The following is a 20,423-nucleotide window of genomic DNA, read 5'->3' on the forward strand; positions in this document are numbered from 1 at the left end:
ATGATTTTGAAATTTGCATATTAGAAAAAATGTCTCTATCCTAGTGCAAGCGTGAGTGAGTTTCTAGGAGGAGAGTAGAGTATTATAATTTTTGAGTCTAGATACAATATAAGCCTGAATAAAGACACTGCAGCGACAGTGGATTTAGAATACAATGGCTTAGTATATAATACATTAAGATTGTAGGACCTTTAGGGGCTTCCCTGGTGGCGCAGTGGTTGAGAATCTGCCTGCTACTGCAGGGGACACGGGTTCGAGCCCTGGTCTGGGAGGATCCCACATGCCGCGGGGCAACTAAGCCCGTGAGCCACAGCTACTGAGCCTGCGCGTCTGGAGCCTGTGCTCCGCAACAACAGAGGCCGCGATAGTGAGAGGCCCGCGCGCCGCGATGAAGAGTGGTCCCCACTTGCCGCAACTGGAGAAAGCCCTCGCACAAAAACGAAGACCCAACACAGCCAAAAATAAAAATATAAAAATAAATAAATAAATAAGACCCGGTGCAACCAAATAAATAAATAAATAAAAAGATGTAGGACCTTTAATATGACAGTGATGACTGGATATACGTTTAGGGAGAAATTTTCTAGAATAACTCTCACTTTTTGGGTAAAACTGGACTTACTACATTGTCATTAGCCCAAATATCCTCAACTAGGAATGTTTAAAGAGAAACCAATATTACTGTAGTAGGGAGGAAGGAAGATAGAGAAATCATTATGACTTTGGCTTTGAACTTGTTGAATGAGAGATTCTATGTGATCAGGTTGTAGTTGACAAATGTGTAGCGGAAATCAGGCCTGGAGATAGAGTTGGGAGTTATGGCGGTAATTATTGTTGTCTGAGTGCCCTGCTGTGGTAATAATTTTATTCACAGTATTTCTTTTAATCTTCCAAACACTCTCATATGTTGAATTCTAATATCCCATTTTAGGAATGAACTCTCAGAGGGACATGGGTATAAAGATTGTTTCTCAAAATTTCCTCCAGAGTTACAAAGTGAAGTAGTAAATGTCAGAACTTCAACTCAAGTCCAGATCTGTCTTATGCAAATCCCATGTTAGTGCCCTCTGAGATAGACAGTTCATATCCAGTATCTGGGAGAAATGGAGCGGCCAAAACAGAGCTCTAGGAGACATCCACATGAAAATTGCAGAAAAGAAAACCTGCAAAGAAAACAGAACTTTAAGAGGAAAACCAAGAAAGAGAGGAGTCAAGAGAGAAGAGTGGAGTGGCAAATGTGTACTATTTGTCAGTGAGATTGATTTTGAAGAAGAAGAAGAAAAAAGGAATGTACTGTGGAAGATGAAAACAATGACCAGCCATGGCATGTCACAAGTTTGCAAAGTAGAGTCGTCAAGTTATGTGGTAGGGAGAGACAGAAGATTGTCGAAAATGTTTTACCTTTTCAGGAAGTTTGCATGTGTCCTCCCGGGAAAGCTGGGTTTCATCCAAGTCAGAACAGCAAGTGCTCCGTGAGACTGCCTTCAAAGTTAGGGACCTGATAAGTGAGCTTCCTAGTAGTGATGGACTTATATTTAATTAAAATGAATTAATTCTGATTTTTAATAAAGTAGGACAGTAATAAACATTAGTGAAAATAACTTTATCCTAAATGTGCTAATGTTTATTCAGAAGGTTATAACTATGATGGTCAAAAGGCTTAGGAATATAATTATGTCTGTGATGAGCACCATATTAGAGATTGATTAAAGATAAATCTAAGGTAAATGGAATAATATTTACCATTATTGGAGAGAGCGTATTATTTATAATGGTGACTTTATGATATCTAATTTGAACAACTGCACAAGTTGATAACATTTTTCCCATTTTAACATTAGCAAATAATCTCATAGATGCTAAATAACTTGGTGTACAGATTCATTCAGCTAGGAAATTGTAGAATTTTCCAATTCTATAATTGCAATTCCCAAGTCTGGAGTTCGAATTTGGTTCTCCTTGGCTTGAAAGCCCATTTTTTCTAATATACCACAGGAAAAAATATCCTGATTCCTACGGAAATTTTAATTCTTTTTCACAAGTGCAACTCAGGTGTAACATGAAAGAAACTTATCTCCTGATTAAAATAGTTCAGTATTACTTTCATAAAAAGTTTTTAATGGAGAATGATACAGAACGTTCAACAAATTGAAATTTTAGAAATATACTGTTATAAGCCAGTGAGTCTTTGATGCATTAAGAACTCAGAGAACAATGCTATATTTCTATTTTTACTATATATCTTTATTTTACCTCTTATTCTGTAAGGGCAAATATCAAGCTTTTTGTAATAACTCCTACTATAATATTTATTGACTATTTAATTTTCCTATATGTTTAATTATATTTATAATTTCTTTGACTATTCAACTGTTTGTCATTAACTATGAATTCCACAAGTCCCTGTAACTCGGAATAATAAAGTAATATTCAAAGTTTTCTCAGTTTATATAATCATTTGGATATATGATTCTTGTAATCAATTTAAAAGTTCAGATCAATAAATCTGGGTCTTTATTTTTCAACCCATAATGTGAACTTTCTCATCCAAAACTCCACCTTCTATATCACTGTGGTAGGTAGAATAATGTTCCCTGAAAAATGTCCATGTCCTAATGTCTTGAACCTGTGACTTTAAATTTGCTTGACAAAAAGGGCTTTGCAGATGTGATTAAGGTTATGAACTTTGAGATGGGAGATTATTCTGGATTATTTAAGTAGTGTTTCCCAGCTCTATTCTGAGAAGACAAGGAAAGCATGATCAGAGAGATACTGCACTGTTGGCTTTTAAGAAGGAGGGAGCAGTCCATGAGTCAAGGAATTAAAACCACTTCTAGATATTAGAAAAGTCAAGGAAAAAGATACTTCATAAAGGAATGCGGCCTTGCCCACACTTTTATTTTAACCAGTGAGAACTATTCAGACTCTGACTGCAAGAATTATAAGATAATAAATTTATGTTGTTTTAAGTCACTGGGTTTGTGGTAATGTAGCAATAAAATAAATAATACAGCCACTGAAAAGCCTAGTACTATCATTTTTTAGCTCTTGAAAACCCTAGAATATGCCTCTTCTCCTATCAAGAATCACCTTGAATTTAGAAAACAGTGTGTGTGGCTATTGTGATCCATAGCCTGCCTCACACGTGATTCTCCATACTAGGCCATGGGCCTCGGCTGCTCTGTTGTTGCCGGTCTCCTGGGGCTCAAGACTTCATTTCTCTCTCCAGATAATCTCACTGCCCCGTGCAGGCACCGAGGAGGCATATGTTGTGATGACCGTATTTACCTTTACTCTCCTGTCACTTCTAAGTTCCCATTATACTGCAGAAGGCTGTGTATTGGTGACTTTTGCTTAAGATTCTGTAGAACGTATCAAGAAAGCAATGCCGTGTAGAGCAGGGACACCTTAAGAGACAGTATTAGATAGTCTCACAGCTTGCATTATGGTGTGTTTTATGAGCCTTTTTAATAAGTGTTAGCTATTACCATGCCTGAAAACCCTTCAGCCGTGCTACAACTTGAAATGTGTACTAGAAAAAAAAAAAAGAAATGTGTACTAGATAAATATTTTGTCTTTATCCTCAGATACCAAACTCTACCCTCAACTCCTCTTGTCTCTAATCATTCAGCTGAAAGCCATTTAGTTCTTATTGCAACCTCGACTTAAATTTTGCACAGACCAATGAAAGAGACATTCTAAATCAAAAGATTAGTATTCTGTTCTATAAACTTAACAATTAAATAAACTGTAAAAGTTTTATAATTGTATTTTTTAAATAAATTCTGTATGTATCAAATTTCTAAGCAATACATATCCAAGTACCATGTGGTCCTGTAAGTCAAAGTTTATATTATATTATATTATATTATATTATATTATATTATATTATATTATATTAGTAAAAGATTATATTATATATCTATATCTATATGCTTTTCAGTTTCAGAGAATATTCCCAAGTTTTGGGTTCTATTTTTTTCTCCTAATTACAAACATAATGATAGAACCTACAGGAGAGTTTTTAAAATGAAATAGGTAAATGCATAGTGTTCAATAGTATTCACATTTCTTTCCCTTTCCTCATTGCATTTCCTTCACATCTTTCCTCCTTTTACTCCTTTGATCTCAAGAATATACACTTTGCTGATCTTTGCTCCTACATTTTAGTCATGGTCAGGTATGTGATGACTAATAAGCAATGACAGAATTTCACATTTTCATGATTTGCATTCTGGATTGTTTCAATGGATGAAGGTGGGGGAACATTTCTTAAAGATTTCATTGCTTCCAGTGCCAAGAACATGGAAAGATAAGAAACTAATAGTATATCTACTTTGTTACTTGAAATTTTTCAGGGGTATAAAGAGAGCCAAAAATAGAAATTACTGTAATTATAGTTCAAAGAAGGTGATATCTCACCTTATTGGGAGGGAATCAGAAAGATTGTTTGAAGGAAAGCAAGGCACATCTATAGATAAGATTCAATAGTTAGAAATAAGCAAAAGAGCAGATATAGAAAAACAATGTTAGCAATGAAAATAAGAGATTCAAAAACAAGCAACCTGTATATGATACAAGGTAGTATCCAAATTCATATGAAAGTTAAAGATTGATAAATCCTTGACAAGTCCCTTTTTCATGACCCTTGTAGCTAGCCCAAACCTTTGGCATGAGTCTCCCTCCCTCCTGAGCTTTCTTTTCATTCTCAACAAAAGCCCTTCTTCACAATTCATGGAGAAAATTATGACCATGAGGAAATATTTCCTTCAGCCTTCTAGTTCTCTACTTACACAGTTATAGATAATCCTATCCCATTGTAAATACTCTGGCAAATATTACTTTCTAATTGCCAAATCCTGTATATACAAATCTTCTTTTGCTTACCATATGTCTCTGTTTTTTACAACTTGACTCTTTCTTTCTGGAAGCTTTCTGCTCTCTTGAATTCTTTGCCCTCACACTCTGTTTTTCTTCTAACTTTTTAACAATTTTTTTTTCAGTTTTCTTTCCTACATCTGCTTGTACAAGTGAGAATTCACCAGAACTCTAATTTTGAGGTCCACCTCTTCTTTCTTTTTTTTAATTTATTTTTTATACAGCAGTTTCTTATTAGTTATCTATTTTATACATATTAGTGTATATGTGTCAATCCCAATGTCCCAATTCATCCCACCACCACCACCCCCACTTTCCCCCTTTCTGTCCCTATGTTTGTTCTCTATTTCTGCCCTGCAAACCAGTTCATCTGTACCATTTTTCGAGGTTCCACATATATGCGTTAATATACGATATTTGTTTTTCTCTTTCTGACTTCCTTCACTCTGTATGACAGTCTCTAGATCCATCCACGTCTCTACAAATGACCCAATTTCGACCCTTTTTATGGCTGAGTAATATTCCATTGTATATATGTACCACATCTTCTTTATCCATTCGTCTGTTGATGGGCATTTAGGTTGCTTTCATGACCTGGCTATTGTAAATAGTGCTGCAATGAACATTGGAGTGCATGTGTCTTTTTGCATTATGGTTTTCTCTGGATATATGCCCAGGAGGTCCATCTCTTCTTGCACTAAATATTCCTCCCTGAATTGTTGTCCAAAACTGATGACACCAACTGACACTAAAATTCAATCATGTCCAAATTTAAACCTCACCACACATAGTTCTTTGGAGCTCTAGATCTACACATAGAATATCCAACCTTATGATATTCTCTTATGCCTCTTCTAAAATGTTTAGTTTTTTTCACTTTTTATGAGGATAATTTTAAACTCTAAAAAATTTTAACATTTATGAGGATAATCTACCTAGAATTGAATATTATAAGAGGGAAATAAATACGGTACTTTATTTTTATATGGATAACCTGTTACCTAAGTACAATTCATAGAATAGTCCTTTACCCACTTATTTTTTTCAACTTTTCATTGAGGACTGACACACAGTAAGAAAAATATTCATGTCACAGAGCGCAGTTCACTGATTTTTCACAAACTGAAAGAAAATACATGCAATGAGAAAAAGATCAAGAACTATGAATTACTAGAGCCAGAATGTTAATGTAGTACATATTTTCTTCTCCTCAAATTAAAAACAACCCAAATGCTCCTCAACAAATTGAATGGATAAATAAATAGAGGTTCATGCTTGAACTAGAAGATTATAGGGTAGATAAGATGAATAAGCTAAATTCCCCTAAATCAACATAAATAAATCTTAAAGAAAATATATTGTTGACAAAAAAAGAGGAAGTCACAAAAGGATAGAATATATAAAACTATATATATATATATAAAGTTTGAAATCATGCCAATGTTATACTTAAAAAGTAAACATAAAAGGAACATGGTAATGATAAACCCAAACCAAATTAATGATTATCTCGTTAACATTTTATTTACAAAATTATTGTTTTAAACTCTGAGATTTAAAAATTTTACTCTTTGCTGTTTCCTAACATGAAGGTTTAATGCCATATATTTTTATCTAAATTTTTCATTAGCTATACTACTAATTTTAATAGATAGTGCTTACATTAATTTATGGTTTTGGAAGTTTTGTAAATAATTTGAGTTTTAGCTTATAGTGTTTCAGTTTTTATATTTCTAATTAATTTCTGCATTGTTCACAATTATTGATTCAAAAATTTATTAATAATTCAATTTATTGGATTTATACAGAATATTTTATATAACATTTATTTTTGGAATTAAATAAGAATTTTTGTATAAAGTTTCATAAATATAAGAAGTGTTTTTAAATAGAATATTTTCTCTTTTTTGGGTGAACAGTTTATTTAAATATTTATTCAATCAAGCTTATGAATATGTTTTTTAAAATGTCTTTACCTATTTTAGTGTATTTTAAATTTATTATTTCCTATCCAATTCTACCCAGATTAAAATTTTCTATGAATATGAATATTTTTAAGCAATTATACAAGGTTCTGATTTATGTTTTATAAACATAAATGTATATATACTATGTTACTAGGTATATATACAGGTTTATGATTGTTGTATTCTCTATTCTTTACTTTAATGAATTATCATCCCTATCACTATTTTACATCCATTTTGTCTTTAGTTACATTGCTATTCTAGAAATAAAAACTCAGAGGCTATTTATCAAAATATTGACTTTTGCAGATTTTTTTATCTCTTTTCAAAGACGTTTAAATGTATTTTACACATACTCATTCTGTACATTGCCTCACCTTATTGTTCTGTGGTTTCAGTGATTTGCTTGATTACAGAATTAACCACAATATCAATGTTCACTGAATACCTCCTCTGGGTCGGGCACTGCTCTTATGTGCAGTCAACCAAATCAAAAATCTTTGCTCCTATGAACTTGTGTTCCAGTGTAGAAAACAGACAAGAAATGACATGGGCAATGAAAAAATAGAATATGCCTGATCATAATAAAAAATAAGTGGAAAAATAATTCAGGGAAAGGAGATAAGAAGTGTCTATTATGGCATTGGGGGCTCCAAATTTAAGTAGGGTGGCTAAGACACTACACTGAAAATATAATGTTTTAGGAAAGACCTACTCTTCTTGCTAAGGCAAGAGATATGCGAGGTAAGGTGCCCAATCAAAGGGCACAGAAAGCGCAAAGGCCTTGACCCAGGGAACAAGCCTGAAGTGGAACACAGTCAAGTCACATGTAGCTTCCTTGCTGCTTTCCTTGTGTCTTTATCGGAAGCTATTTAATACTGAATTCAGGTAGCTCAGTCGTAGCACTCAAACCAGCAAGAATTTGACATAGTCTCCTCAAAATTATCCAGATGTGGTGGGTGTAGCTGTAAGATTTCACCATGAGCCATGTGGGCTCAGCTCTTGCTCACCAGCCTTGCTTTCAGAACTTCTGCCTTTTACCATCTGGGTTTTCTCTATCTTCCTGTTGACCTAGCATATACATTTAACCTTTACTTTATTTATCACTTCAATCAATTTTGTTGACTATAAATTTATAGTAACATTTTTCAACTTACTTTTCCACTTAAAAGTATTTTAAAACTTTTTCATAATATAGTTTTAATAACTACAAATTAACCCATCACAGACATATCAAAATTTACTTAAATTGTCATGTCATTGGCCATAATATGCATACAAGGGAAATAAATAAACTATTGAGATCTCTTGAATTTTTAAAGGACTCAGTAAAAACACTTCTTTAAGCCGCCTGGGACACAAACATAGGAGTCTGACTAATAGAGGAATAAGTGGCTATTTTTACTGATGAAATTGATATAAGGGTAAATCATTTTTACCCAGAGGCTAGGGCCTTTGCCCTTAAGGTCACACATCACCACAAGCAGGTCAGAAAACATTCTCTCTGCAGGTAAGAGATCTCCAAAGAAATGGGAGAAGATGTATACTAAATTATGCATACTAATTCTCTTCTCCCCAAATCAACCACCAGGAAGGATAATGGGGCTTGAAACCAGAAGTGATTCTCTAGAGAACCTCCATCTACACAGAAATATGAAGCCAGGGGAAAAGAACGTCCCTCCTACCCAGAGCCCATTGTTTAGGAATTGTGAGAGGTATTTTACATTAAAATGTCCCTACATTTATCCTATTGAGTAGTTTTTGCTCTGAATATTAATGAATATACCAATTTAAATGACCAGAATACTTAAACTGTAATTTAACATCAACACTCAGAATAATGGTAATTCCTGCAATTTCCTCAAGACCAATGAGTAAGTGATTGAGTTTTGGATAGACAGTGTGATTTACACAGATTGGAAGGAAGAAAAAAAGGAAACTACCTCAGATATAAAATCACTTTTCTTCTCTTAGGAGAAAGAAAATTGATTACAGCTTTGAGATAACAGTTTTTCCTGTTTCTATTCTTCAAGTCTTGAAAAATCCCAGCTACCACTTTCAGCCACAGGATCAATATAAATTAAGAACTGAATAGAGAGAGATTTTGATTTTGATACACTTGTATTCCTGTTATTGTCTTCTTACATACACATGCACCTTATTTTCATGTGCTTTGAGTTTCAGGATTTAACAAATAATGATCCTAGATGCCCAGTTAAATGTGAATGTTGGACATGTAATTTTAAAATAGAAGTACATCCCAAATATTTACACAGATGTTCACCAAATCATGAACAATTATCTATTGTTACCATGTCACAAGCAATATTTGGGATATACTTATACTTAAAAAGTGTAATATTTAATTAAAATTCAAATTCACCCAAGCAGCCCAGATTTTATCTACTAACTTGTATTGGTCCACTGTTCTGGTCTGGAAATTACACATGGAAATGGAAAAACCTTATTACACTTAAAAGTGTCTACACATTTAATCAAATACAGTACTTTCTTAACAAAGCCTGTAACTTTATAATAAGTTTCTAATAAATTTAACTTTAAAATAAGTTAAAACAATAGGAACTTTTAATAGCATTTGTCTATTTTCCTAATCTGCATCTAATCAATGTCAGTATACTTTCCTATATTTTTATTAGAAAATAAAATAGTGTCTGCTTTGAGTAAACATTGACTCCAGCATACTACCTGTTCTGTCAAGTTTACTTTGCTAAGGTTTTATTATTTCCATGAAAAAATAAAGTCCCAAATCTCAGTTTAATCTTAACTGCCAGTTAACCAATATGTAACACAAAGTATGCTATTATGGTATAGAACATAATAGGAAATGATCAAAGATTGTTTCAGCTACAATGATAGAGTGAAAATATACTGTTACTAGTAACTACTTTCTATTTACAATTTACTAACTTTTCCAGATAGTAAACTTTCTCAGTAGTATATAAATGTATATCTACAAACATTTAGAAACAAAACAAAAATAACAGACAGATCTGACCTCAAAAAAAAAATCAATGATTTCTTTAACACCCCTAACATATAGGCTTTTAGTACAGAGAAACAAATAGCAATATCAGGGAAAGAAGAAAGTAAATGATATGGTTTGGGATTTGGTGCAGGTTAATTGTGAAATATCTAACATACCTTCTGCATTTTGTAATACTCTAAAATATGGAGATTTAATATTTTAACTAGATCATGTTAATAGCAACAGACATATTTTAAAGAAATCTTCTTCTTTTAAAAACAATGCATTTCTTTCAAGTTGACCTGAAGGGCCAGCAATAGATGATTAAATTGTAGAGATTAATTAGTTAAGTTTGATAATTTAAGGCCACTTTTATACTTTGAAATAAGGGCCTCAGAGATTATCTAACACATTTTTCTACAAAGAGAAAAGAACATATTTATAAAAATAAAAACTCACGGTTATCCAATAAGCAGGTGGTTTTGAATTATGTTAAATATAAATAGATTGAAGGCATGTAAGTACCTGTAGCTTAGATGTTTTATTTCATTTTTATTATTAATAAAAACAAGCCCTTCCTTGATTTTTCAACAGATGTATAACAAGTATGGGTATGTTTTAACAACCTGTTTATAAGTCTGTGAAGAACAAATGATGAAAGACAGAAATGGAAACAGCAGATGAGATGGATTTGCTTGCCTTGTATTTCCAAATTTTAGTTTGGCAGTGATATTTTCAAGTTTCTGATGCCTGGGTATGTTTTCCTTTCTGGAGATTTGAATGTGAGGTTTATATTCAAGGGATAATCAAGCAATAAATGCTGAAGGTAAAATTTCATACATTCCCAAGCATATAAATTATTTTCTTCAAAATCCTTTCATTTTCAGGAGGTGACTATAGGCATTTATACCTATTAAGCCCAGGCTTCTGGTCCACTTACATTACACTCTTTGGTTAGAGTTTTCTTATCTCTGGAAACAAATTGAAAAAATTCAATTAAGTTCATCATGTCTCTTACCACCAGAAAAGGAAATTAAAAGTAATTTCGGCTGATATTTTAAAGAAGTTTTGCTTAACAAATATAATATGTGAAGTAACTCTCATTATTCATTTTGTTTATGGGCTTCACTAATTAATTACCTAATTAACAATGTCAAACTATTAATCTCTACCCCTTGAGTCAGAGTTTAGACATCTTTAGTGAGCTCCATTCAATGAAGTAACTAATATCTCATATACTTTCTCCACATGAGATAATATAAGTGAACACACAGTTGTTGTCATCAGGGAATATATCATCTAAGAAAAATGACGACCTACAATCAGCAACATCAAATAATCTGTAGTAATAAAAGGCAAGCCAAATGCAATTTATTCCAGCCCCACTCCCTAAATTTCTGAAGAGCCCAGAGATCCTAGAAAGATGTTCTGGTCACACACACACACACACACACACACACACACACACACACACAATCAGCTCTCAGATCTAAAAATGTTTTTATTTGTTAGAAAATGGATTCCATAAAGGTTAAAAAGCAATCAATACCAGATTACCAGAGGGTATAGGTGCAGAATTGGATATAGTCATTCAAAGCATTAAATTAAGAATATGGCAATATAAATATCTTAAGAGCGTCTTTTAGGTGTTCAAAACATAATGTATAAGTCATTCATAACTAATTTGAGCTTTATAGATGGGGCAGAAAAACAGTTAACATTTGAAAGTCCTGAAAACTTTTCCTTGGGTAATTATACAAATCAAGCAGTTTGCCTTTGATCAAATTCCTTCCTTTTGAAATATATATATATATGTCTAGATATCTAGATAGATAGGTAGATAGATAGATAGATGATAAATAGATAGATAATCTTGATTGCATGAACTTCTGTGGAGAAATGGAATAATAAGGAATACAGTAACAAGTATATCAACTTCTACAAAGAAAACAATAAAAAGTTACCCTGGATTCTTCTGAATTCTCCTCCTCCTCTGAAGATTCTGCAGGTCTTTTATAAAATCTGGAGCCATAAGGAGAGAGAAATAATGAGCAACCAGACATTACTCTACTGCATGGTATATTCCATGGATTCCAGGGAATAGCAAAAAATTTACTTGGGTGTATTATTTCCTGGTTTGCTTCATTATACAATATACAGTCCAAATAATCTGCAGAGCATGGGGAAAGCTAGATGGTAGGGTGTAGAAAGTTTCTCATGTACAGCGAAGAAAGGAAAAAGCTATTAGCGTTCACTTGATACGGATGTGCTTTACAGATTTGGTCATGTAGGAATTCTCAGTGTCTACATTTGCTCTCTGTAGTGTCCAATCCTACTTCTCCAAATGGGGGTTTTGAATGAGGACTGCTTTACAAAGGGCATCAATGTTTGAATCCTTAAGTAGTTTTCCCTTTATTTATAACTTATGTCCTGTTATGGAGGCAGGGGTCACATCTGAATTAAGAATTCCCAGTTAATTGTCAATAAAAGAGGGACAAAAAGCAAGTTGATCCAACATACGGGGACAAAAGTGCTCATGGTAAAGGCAGCCTATGAAACAGCAGGAAAACCAAGAAAATGCCATATACAAGGCTAAGGGACACCAGGACCAACGGCAGGGAAATGACTTATTTTCTGAGTTTATGCTCATATTTAATATTCCTGGTTTAGGTTGAGAAAGGAAAATAAATGAGTCCAACACAAAGTTCACACTTAATTTTGGTTGTGAATGATATAGTATTTCATAGTTAATTAAATTTTATTTTTCATATACTGAAAACTCCGAGAAGAGTGGGAAAAAAGATGACTGTTATTCAGTCATGTTCTACTCATGTAAATAATGGTAAATTAGGCACTGATAATATATTACACCAGTGTAGGACATACCATCTTAAGAGCCAAAGGCTTAAATATGTAGTTTAAAAGTTATAAAGACATAAGTACAGTATACATATTTTTTAATCAAATCGTTGTGGATAAACTTTACTGTAAAATAGTGATAATACTGTAAAATAAATGACCTTGTGTCCTTTTTCAAGCTACAGTGGAGGAGAGAATGCTTTGTTATTCAAGGTTCTCTATTTGGTGTTGGGGGTAGGGAGCAAGAGGAGGTAAGTGTGGCCCTGGTGAAAGTACCTCACCCCAGAAATTTGGTAGGTTTTAAAGTTACTGCTTTCCAGGTGAGGAAACAGAGATTCTGAAAAGTTAAATAATCTTATCCACGGTGACAGCTAGTGAATGGTAAACGTCTGTCAAAATGCTGGGACTGGTGAAGATTAACTTAAAATGTTGCCATATGGGCTAGTGGCTTGGTTATTTTTGACCATCTCTTCTTCCTATTTATTACTTTTCAGTTCAATCCATGTCAAGAAAATATTTTCAATCAGACTTAAAAAATAAGCCGATCACAAAATGGCACAGGTACTTTGGAAGACAGCTGGCAATTTCTTACAAAACTAAACATATTCTTAATATACTCTCTAACAATTGGGCTCCTTAGTATAAAGTCATTACTCAGATGACTTTAAAATTTAGGTTTACACAAAAACCTGCACACAAATATTTAGAGCAGATTTCTTCACAATATCCCAAACCTGGGAGCAATCAAAATTTCTTTCAATCAATGAATGGATAACCTGATTATGGGTAATTCATACGATGAAACAGTACTCAGTACAAAAAAAAAAAAAAAAAGACAAAATAAAAACCAAAGAAAAAAACAGGAGCACTCAAACCATAAAAAATGTATGTTGCAAAGTGAAAGAAATCAATCTGAAAAGACTACAAGACTACATTCTGTATGATTCTAACTACACAACTTTCTGGAAGAGACAGTCAAAAGATCAGTGGTCGCTAGGCATTCTTGGGTAAGGGAAGGAGGCATGAATAGGTGGTGCACTGGGGATGTTTCGGGTGGTAAAACTGTTTTTTCTGATACTGGAATTATGGATACATATCACTCTACACTTGTCAAAATCTGTAGAATAGATAGATAGAAAAATAGGTAGATAGAGCTAGATGGATACAGATATAAATATAAATATAGATAAGTAGAATTAACTAAATATAGATATATTCTTAAATACAGTATACCGCCTAACATTTTAGAGGAAAAGGAAACTAGTATAAAAAATTGAAAGTTTCAAATTATTCAACATCATTTTTTAGATTAAGCTTGCCAAATAAAATACAGGATGCCCAGTTAAACTTGAATTTCAGATAAACAACAAATAACTTTTTAATATAAATATATGTAAAGTATCACATAAGACATACTTATAGTACAAAATAATTATTTGTTGTTTAATACTGGGCAACCTGTATTTTGCTGAACCTTGCAAATCTAATTTGGATGGTAGCTTGTATAACCTAAATACGTGTCTTGAAGATTCTAAAAAGCCATTATAACATTTTAGTATCTGAACAAATATTAAAGATTCTGTTAATGACCTTGGTTTTAATAAGATTGTAAAGCTAACGAAACTGAATACTTTCAATTGATTGTTGCATTTATGCTGACTCATCTTCTCCATTGCTTATGGAATACATCATTTGGACAGACTTAGAATAAAAATATATCACTTCTATCAAAGTTGGATCAGCATACCATATTCTGAAATGCCCACATTACATTTTTAAAGGGCTCAAAATATTTTGAAAAATAGAACTCAAAAACATGATATGGGGTTGTTATAAAGTTAAGCAAAACAATCACACCCAGTATTACAGGAAAAAAAGACACTTCTGAAGGTAAACATGTTAGTCACATGCAACTCAAGAAATCAGTTGTTTAAAAAGTACAGCCGTGAAATAAGCAGGCAATTAACTGCATGCTTTAAAACTGATCTAGCCTAATAAATACAAATAAAATTAAAGTTGACATTCTGCATGAAGTTTCTGGGAAATCAAATAAAAAGGAACCAGAGAATAATATATATTTACAGGATGGTTGGATATTTTAAATTAAATCTTACCCAATCAAAATCATTAACTATAGATCAGTAGAATAGATGACATATCTGATGCAATTCATGCCAATGGTTAACTTTAACACTTGGAAAGCTTTTCCATTAGCATAGTTAAAGATACTGCACAGCAGTTGCACACATATAAACACACACACCCTTTAAACTGAATTTATATTACAATGCAAATTGCATAGTATGTTATTTGATCTTCAAATTTTATCACTTATATACCGAACTTCAAAAATATTATTTTCTTGCTTTTTAAAGATCTAATAACAATCTTGCCATGATGTTCTATCACCTAAAACTTCAATATAATATATATTTATATATAATAAATAATTAATACATTAAGGATACATCATTTTAAAGATGTTATCTCAAATCATTAAAGTTTATGAAATCAACTGGAAAAGTAGGCCAGTAGCTTAAGAGCTGAAACTTAGATAACATCAATATTCAATAACAGTGAGCATTTTTTAAATCGAGGCTCGTGTATACAAGGTGTCTTCAATATGCAATTTTGTTGGCAGTATTAGTAATTGACAATAAACTTGTAAAATACTGCTCTTAAATGCCTACATGTGTTTTAGGGAAAACCAACACCTAATATCTCTGACTGACTGGAAATACTCCATCCTGACAGGGAAAAGTACTTGTTAATGTTATTGTATTGAGACAAAATTTAATTAAATTAAACGTAATGAATAAAAATTTAAATTCTTCCAGTATGTTTGTTATATGATACTCTCAACTAAAGATCATTTTTCCAAATATTAAGTTTTAATAGGTGTATATTAAGCAAAAACCTTGTTTATAGCTCCATCAAACTGTAGTCAGCAGATAAAGGTCTTTTAAGATTGATTTAACTGCAGTGGCGGAGTGATCTGTTTTTCCATCAAAGTTCATAGGGCAGCCAAAGAATAATAAGATATACTCTAAGTGCATCCAATAAACATGCCAAGCCAGCAAAGCATCATACTTCAAATATTGAGACAGAGAAAGGAGATTTTTTTAGCAACTGCCAATCTCACTTTTCCATAAACTTAATAATTAGTTCAAATGAAAATTGAAGTTATACATGACATGTTTAAGTATTTCTACTGAGTTAAATTCGTCACAGTTTAAAAATGTTTTAGCTTAACATGTTTAGAACATGATATTTCTTATTTTGATCTAGAGAACCATTGCTTTAACTTGAAAATATGTAGGAATTTTCAGAAGTCCTTTTCACTGTAGAATAGTTTCTGAATTAAAATATTGTAATGTTAACTCTTTTTAATATAACTGTTCATCTTGCAAATTTATAGATGTTAAATTATCCCTTATTAATTTGGTTTGTGTCCAAGTGACAATACTTAGAGACATAATTTATACGATTTAATAGGCTTTATTAAATGCTGCTACAAACTCTTAGTGGTACAATCTCAAGTTTAAATTAATCAATTTCGTGCATCTGAATGGAAAGATTAACTTCAGGAAGTGGTCTTGTTAGGGACTAGACACCCAAGACAGTATCTTATTGTAATGACTCCAGTACAATTTCATAGAATACTCTTCTAAGTTTTAATGCCTCAAAATTCTTGCTCTAATATTGGAGATTATGATAACTTGAATTCTCTACAAAGCAAATCTGAGGCAGAGGCCTTTTGCGTTAACAATTTATTTGGGAGAACAAAATCTGTTAGCAAGAGTGAAAAATAAGAAGAGTGGTTAAGGGAACAACATGTACATGTAAAGGTGCTCAGCGTCACTAATCATTAGGGAAATGTAAATCCAAAGCACAACGAGATATTATTTCACACCTGTTGGGATGGCTATTACCAAAATGACAAGAGACCAAAAGTGTTGGTGAGGTTCTGGAGAAAAGAGTACCCTTGTGCACTGTGTGTGAAAATGTAAATTGATACAACCACTATGGAAAATATTGGAGAGTTTCCTCAAAAATTTAAAGCTAACTATAAAAATAGAACCATATATTCCAGCAATCCTACTTTGAAGCATCTATCCAATGGTAATGAAATCAAGATCTTGAAGAGTCATCTGCACTCTCAAGTTCACTGCAACATTAGTCACAATAGCCACAATATGAAAATACGGAAACAACCTAAGTGTCCACCTACAGATGAATGAAGAAGATGTAATATATATTTATCTTAAATGTTCTCACCACAAAAAGGAAATGGTAATTACATGAGGTGACAATGGTATATGAGGTGACTAAACCTACTGTGGTAGTCATTTCACAATATAGAAATAATGTATTAAATCATGATGTTATATAACTTATCTTAATCAATGTTATATGTCAATTAAATCTTGATAAAGCTGGAAAAAAAGATTTTGGATTTTTTCACTAAATAGCTCTCTCCTGTAAATATGACATAAAACATGGGCTTTAAGTTGAAATACACATGTGAACTATGAAAAATATATTTATAGTGTTAGGGAAATATAATTAAATTAATCTAGAAGATCTAACACATACAGCCAAACTTAGAAAAAACAATTGTAAACATATGTAGAAAACATTTAAAATAAGGCAAATTAATAGTAAATTTAATAAATTATTGTTATCAACATAGTATTTCAGGACTTTCTCCAATAAAAAAGAAAAATCTGAAACACAGAAAAATAAGAAATTAGATAGGCAACGTAATGATGATTGTGTAGATTTTTTAAAGAATAATAAAGAATAATATGCTCCACTTTATGTAAATGTTTTCAAAATGGAGATAAAAGTGAAAATTATTTAAAGAAATGTGAATTTTTCTAACAAAAAAAGACAGGTAGATATCAATGGGAAAAATTTTGAATGTGAAATACTAACTTTAAAAATGTTGTCAGGGTCAAAGAGCTTTAGAGTCTAAAGAAACAATTTATATATATTTATATATTATTGTATATATTTATATAGTATTATATATACATTTATATTTCATATATTATTGTATGTTTTTTAAATTTTATATATTTATATATTATAATTATCATATTATTAAAAATAATTACATAGATGATGAAATGCTTTCCATTTTATTTAATCTAGAATAATCTAGAATAATTACATGACCAAAGTCTAATAAAACTAATGCGACAATGTGTACTTCAGATTAACCATAATTAGGGATATAGATGGGAAACTCCTGAATAAAAATTCTAGGATTTAAATATACCCGTTTATGAAAAATGTTAAAATGTGATCAATTTAGCTTTTTGAGTAAATGGAGGGTTTATTAAACATTATGCAGGCTCTTATTATGATTCATTACATCACACTACTCTGTGTTGAAACTTTGGAAGAGACAGATGAAATGGATAATTTTTCCAGAAAAGTCAAAAATACCAAAACCCACAAGTAAGATTATAGTTGTCAGTGTTTCTCAGTGTTCTCATCATGTAGATTCCTTGGGTCAGGGCAGAATGGCAGATATCTTGCAAACCCTCAGTATGTGCTTCTAGGATGATGAATGAATGAGTGAAGTAACACATGCAGAATAAAAAATGAAAGCAGTATGGCTTGTATAACAGAAAACATTTCTTCCAAATTAATACCCATGAGACAAATGTATTTTAAATATTGTTTATCTCAATTAATTTTACAAAGTATTTCACTTCTTTCAAGCCCCTACTGCCAGGCAATTTTTATTATTTATTCCTTCCATTCATATAGATTCTAATTATGAGGAGAAAAAACACAACAGTATATATTCTGTTCAGTTTTATACTATTTCTCTTCCTCCTTACATGTAAGAATAAATTATACTTTTCTAGTATCTAACATACACCAACTTTAAAAATATGTAATGTATTCTAATGCCTATATTATTTGTGTTTAAAACTATTTTCCTGGCATTTATTTTATTTTGGTTCATGAAAAAAATGGCATATAAATTATCATTAAAAATATCCTTAAGAATGATTTAAGATGAATAAATATTCTATCAATTATGGTGCTTTAACAAATGATACTCTATGAAATCCTACTGAACTTTACTGCCTACTAATACTACATGTGAATATAGTATTACAAACGAATTGTGTGCATGTGAGACACATATTTGCTCTTTAAAAGGCTCCCTTCCAAGGGCAATAAGTACCTTGGTTAAATATCTTCTTCTTGTTAAGACATTGGATGTCAGTCTACACTACACTTATAACACTGTTTTATTATTCCATACCGTCCTCAGAAGTAACTATTTATAATATGAATGTGTATTTTCATTGACTTTTTAAAAAGCATTTGTATTTCTCTACAGGTAACTCTTGGAAGCATACAGTATAATTGCTCTGTTATTTTGTTTATAAAAGTATTATCTTCTTTTTAACAAAAATAACATGGTTCCCGAGGAAAATATATTTTTAAATATAAATTCAGCAACCTATGCTTTTTTAATCAACAAGTTTTCTCAAGAATGTTACCTCCCAGAAGAATGAAATGCTGCATTCTTTGTAGTATCTATTATTTTTAAGACAGCTCTCTGCACAAATCCATCAGATTTTCCAACCTTTCAGCTATAAAAATATAGTTTTTACAAAATAATCTGAATTTACATAGTGTTATTACACTCCAAATGCAAAATGATGCTTGCTGTGCTTACTTTTAAACAAACAACAACTGGTTATGAGTACTCATCTTTATTAATTACTGAAGGACGGTGTTAACAATGATCATCATTCATTGATTACATACTATTTTCCAAGCATTATGGAATGTGGGTCAGCATGTATAATTTCTTTTGATAACTCACAAGAAGCCTGAGAAATAGAAAAATACTATTATCTCAATACTGTAGATGAGAAAGCTGAGGCTTAGAGATACTGTGGGACTTGCCGGTGGTCACAGAACTCCTGAGCTACAAGAGGGCTATATATCCAGGCTCCCTATCCCCAAGGTCCCCGTGCTTAAAGATCGCACTATTTGCCTCAACTTATGCAAATTTCACCCTGTTTCCTGAAACACTTGGTATACTTTTTCTTTTTAAATTGCAGTTTAGTATTAATAAAAGTATCGACCTTTCCCAAAACATGTGCTGTGCAGAGCTCAGGGCTCCCAGAGCATTATTATTCAATATTTCTCAGTCCTAAATAGAATATCATCTTAGTAGATTCCATGTATTATCTGTTAATGGAAATTCAAACCACTTCCAGATATTTGATACATCCCTTTTGATATGTTATACTAACTAGAATTTGTTGAAAAGCCTGTAGTGATATCCTTTACAGAGACTAATGTGTACTCTCACAAGAGAGTAAAAATGTAGGAGCAAAATGCCAGTCAGTGTGTGGTCATCAGCAGCTTTTAGTAATCAATCAGTACTCAAAGGAAAGCAGTTGTGAATTACTCATCACTGTGATTGATTAGAATGTAATAGATTACACTGAGATTCAGTCATTCACTTGGAAGATCATTAAATAAATGGATCAGATACGCTGCCTGAAGTTCAATTTTCCTCTCCTGGGTAAAATTGGTTAGCACTACAGAGAACAAAAATTCAGAGCCAAACTCAAATGCATAAGGAGTTCCAATTTCCAGATACTTAGTGACATATAGAAAGCTTGTTGGCAATTAACCCAATTTGCTTTCAGTTTTTAAAGGATAATTGTCAACAGTGAAATATATCT

General features: G+C 32.1%; 1 protein-coding gene and 1 long non-coding RNA gene across 6 annotated transcripts in view; one reads left to right on the forward strand and one right to left on the reverse strand.

Moving 5' to 3' along the window:
• Positions 1-20,423, forward strand: part of LOC309623719 — a 203,024-nt gene that overhangs the window by 87,132 nt on the left and 95,469 nt on the right. The window lies entirely within an intron of this gene.
• The window catches only part of LOC309623716 (uncharacterized protein), a 451,333-nt gene that overhangs the window by 46,850 nt on the left and 384,060 nt on the right, over positions 1-20,423 (reverse strand). For all 5 annotated transcript variants that reach the window (XM_082380838.1, XM_082380837.1, XM_082380836.1 and 2 more), the window contains one exon: positions 11,796-11,853. In XM_082380838.1, coding sequence (XP_082236964.1) covers positions 11,796-11,853 — 58 coding nt within the window. The remainder of the gene's footprint in view (positions 1-11,795; positions 11,854-20,423) is intronic.

The sequence above is a fragment of the Balaenoptera borealis genome (genome assembly GCF_965194805.1).
Source record: "Balaenoptera borealis genome assembly, chromosome: 2".
NCBI classification, from domain to species: Eukaryota; Metazoa; Chordata; class Mammalia; order Artiodactyla; family Balaenopteridae; genus Balaenoptera; species Balaenoptera borealis.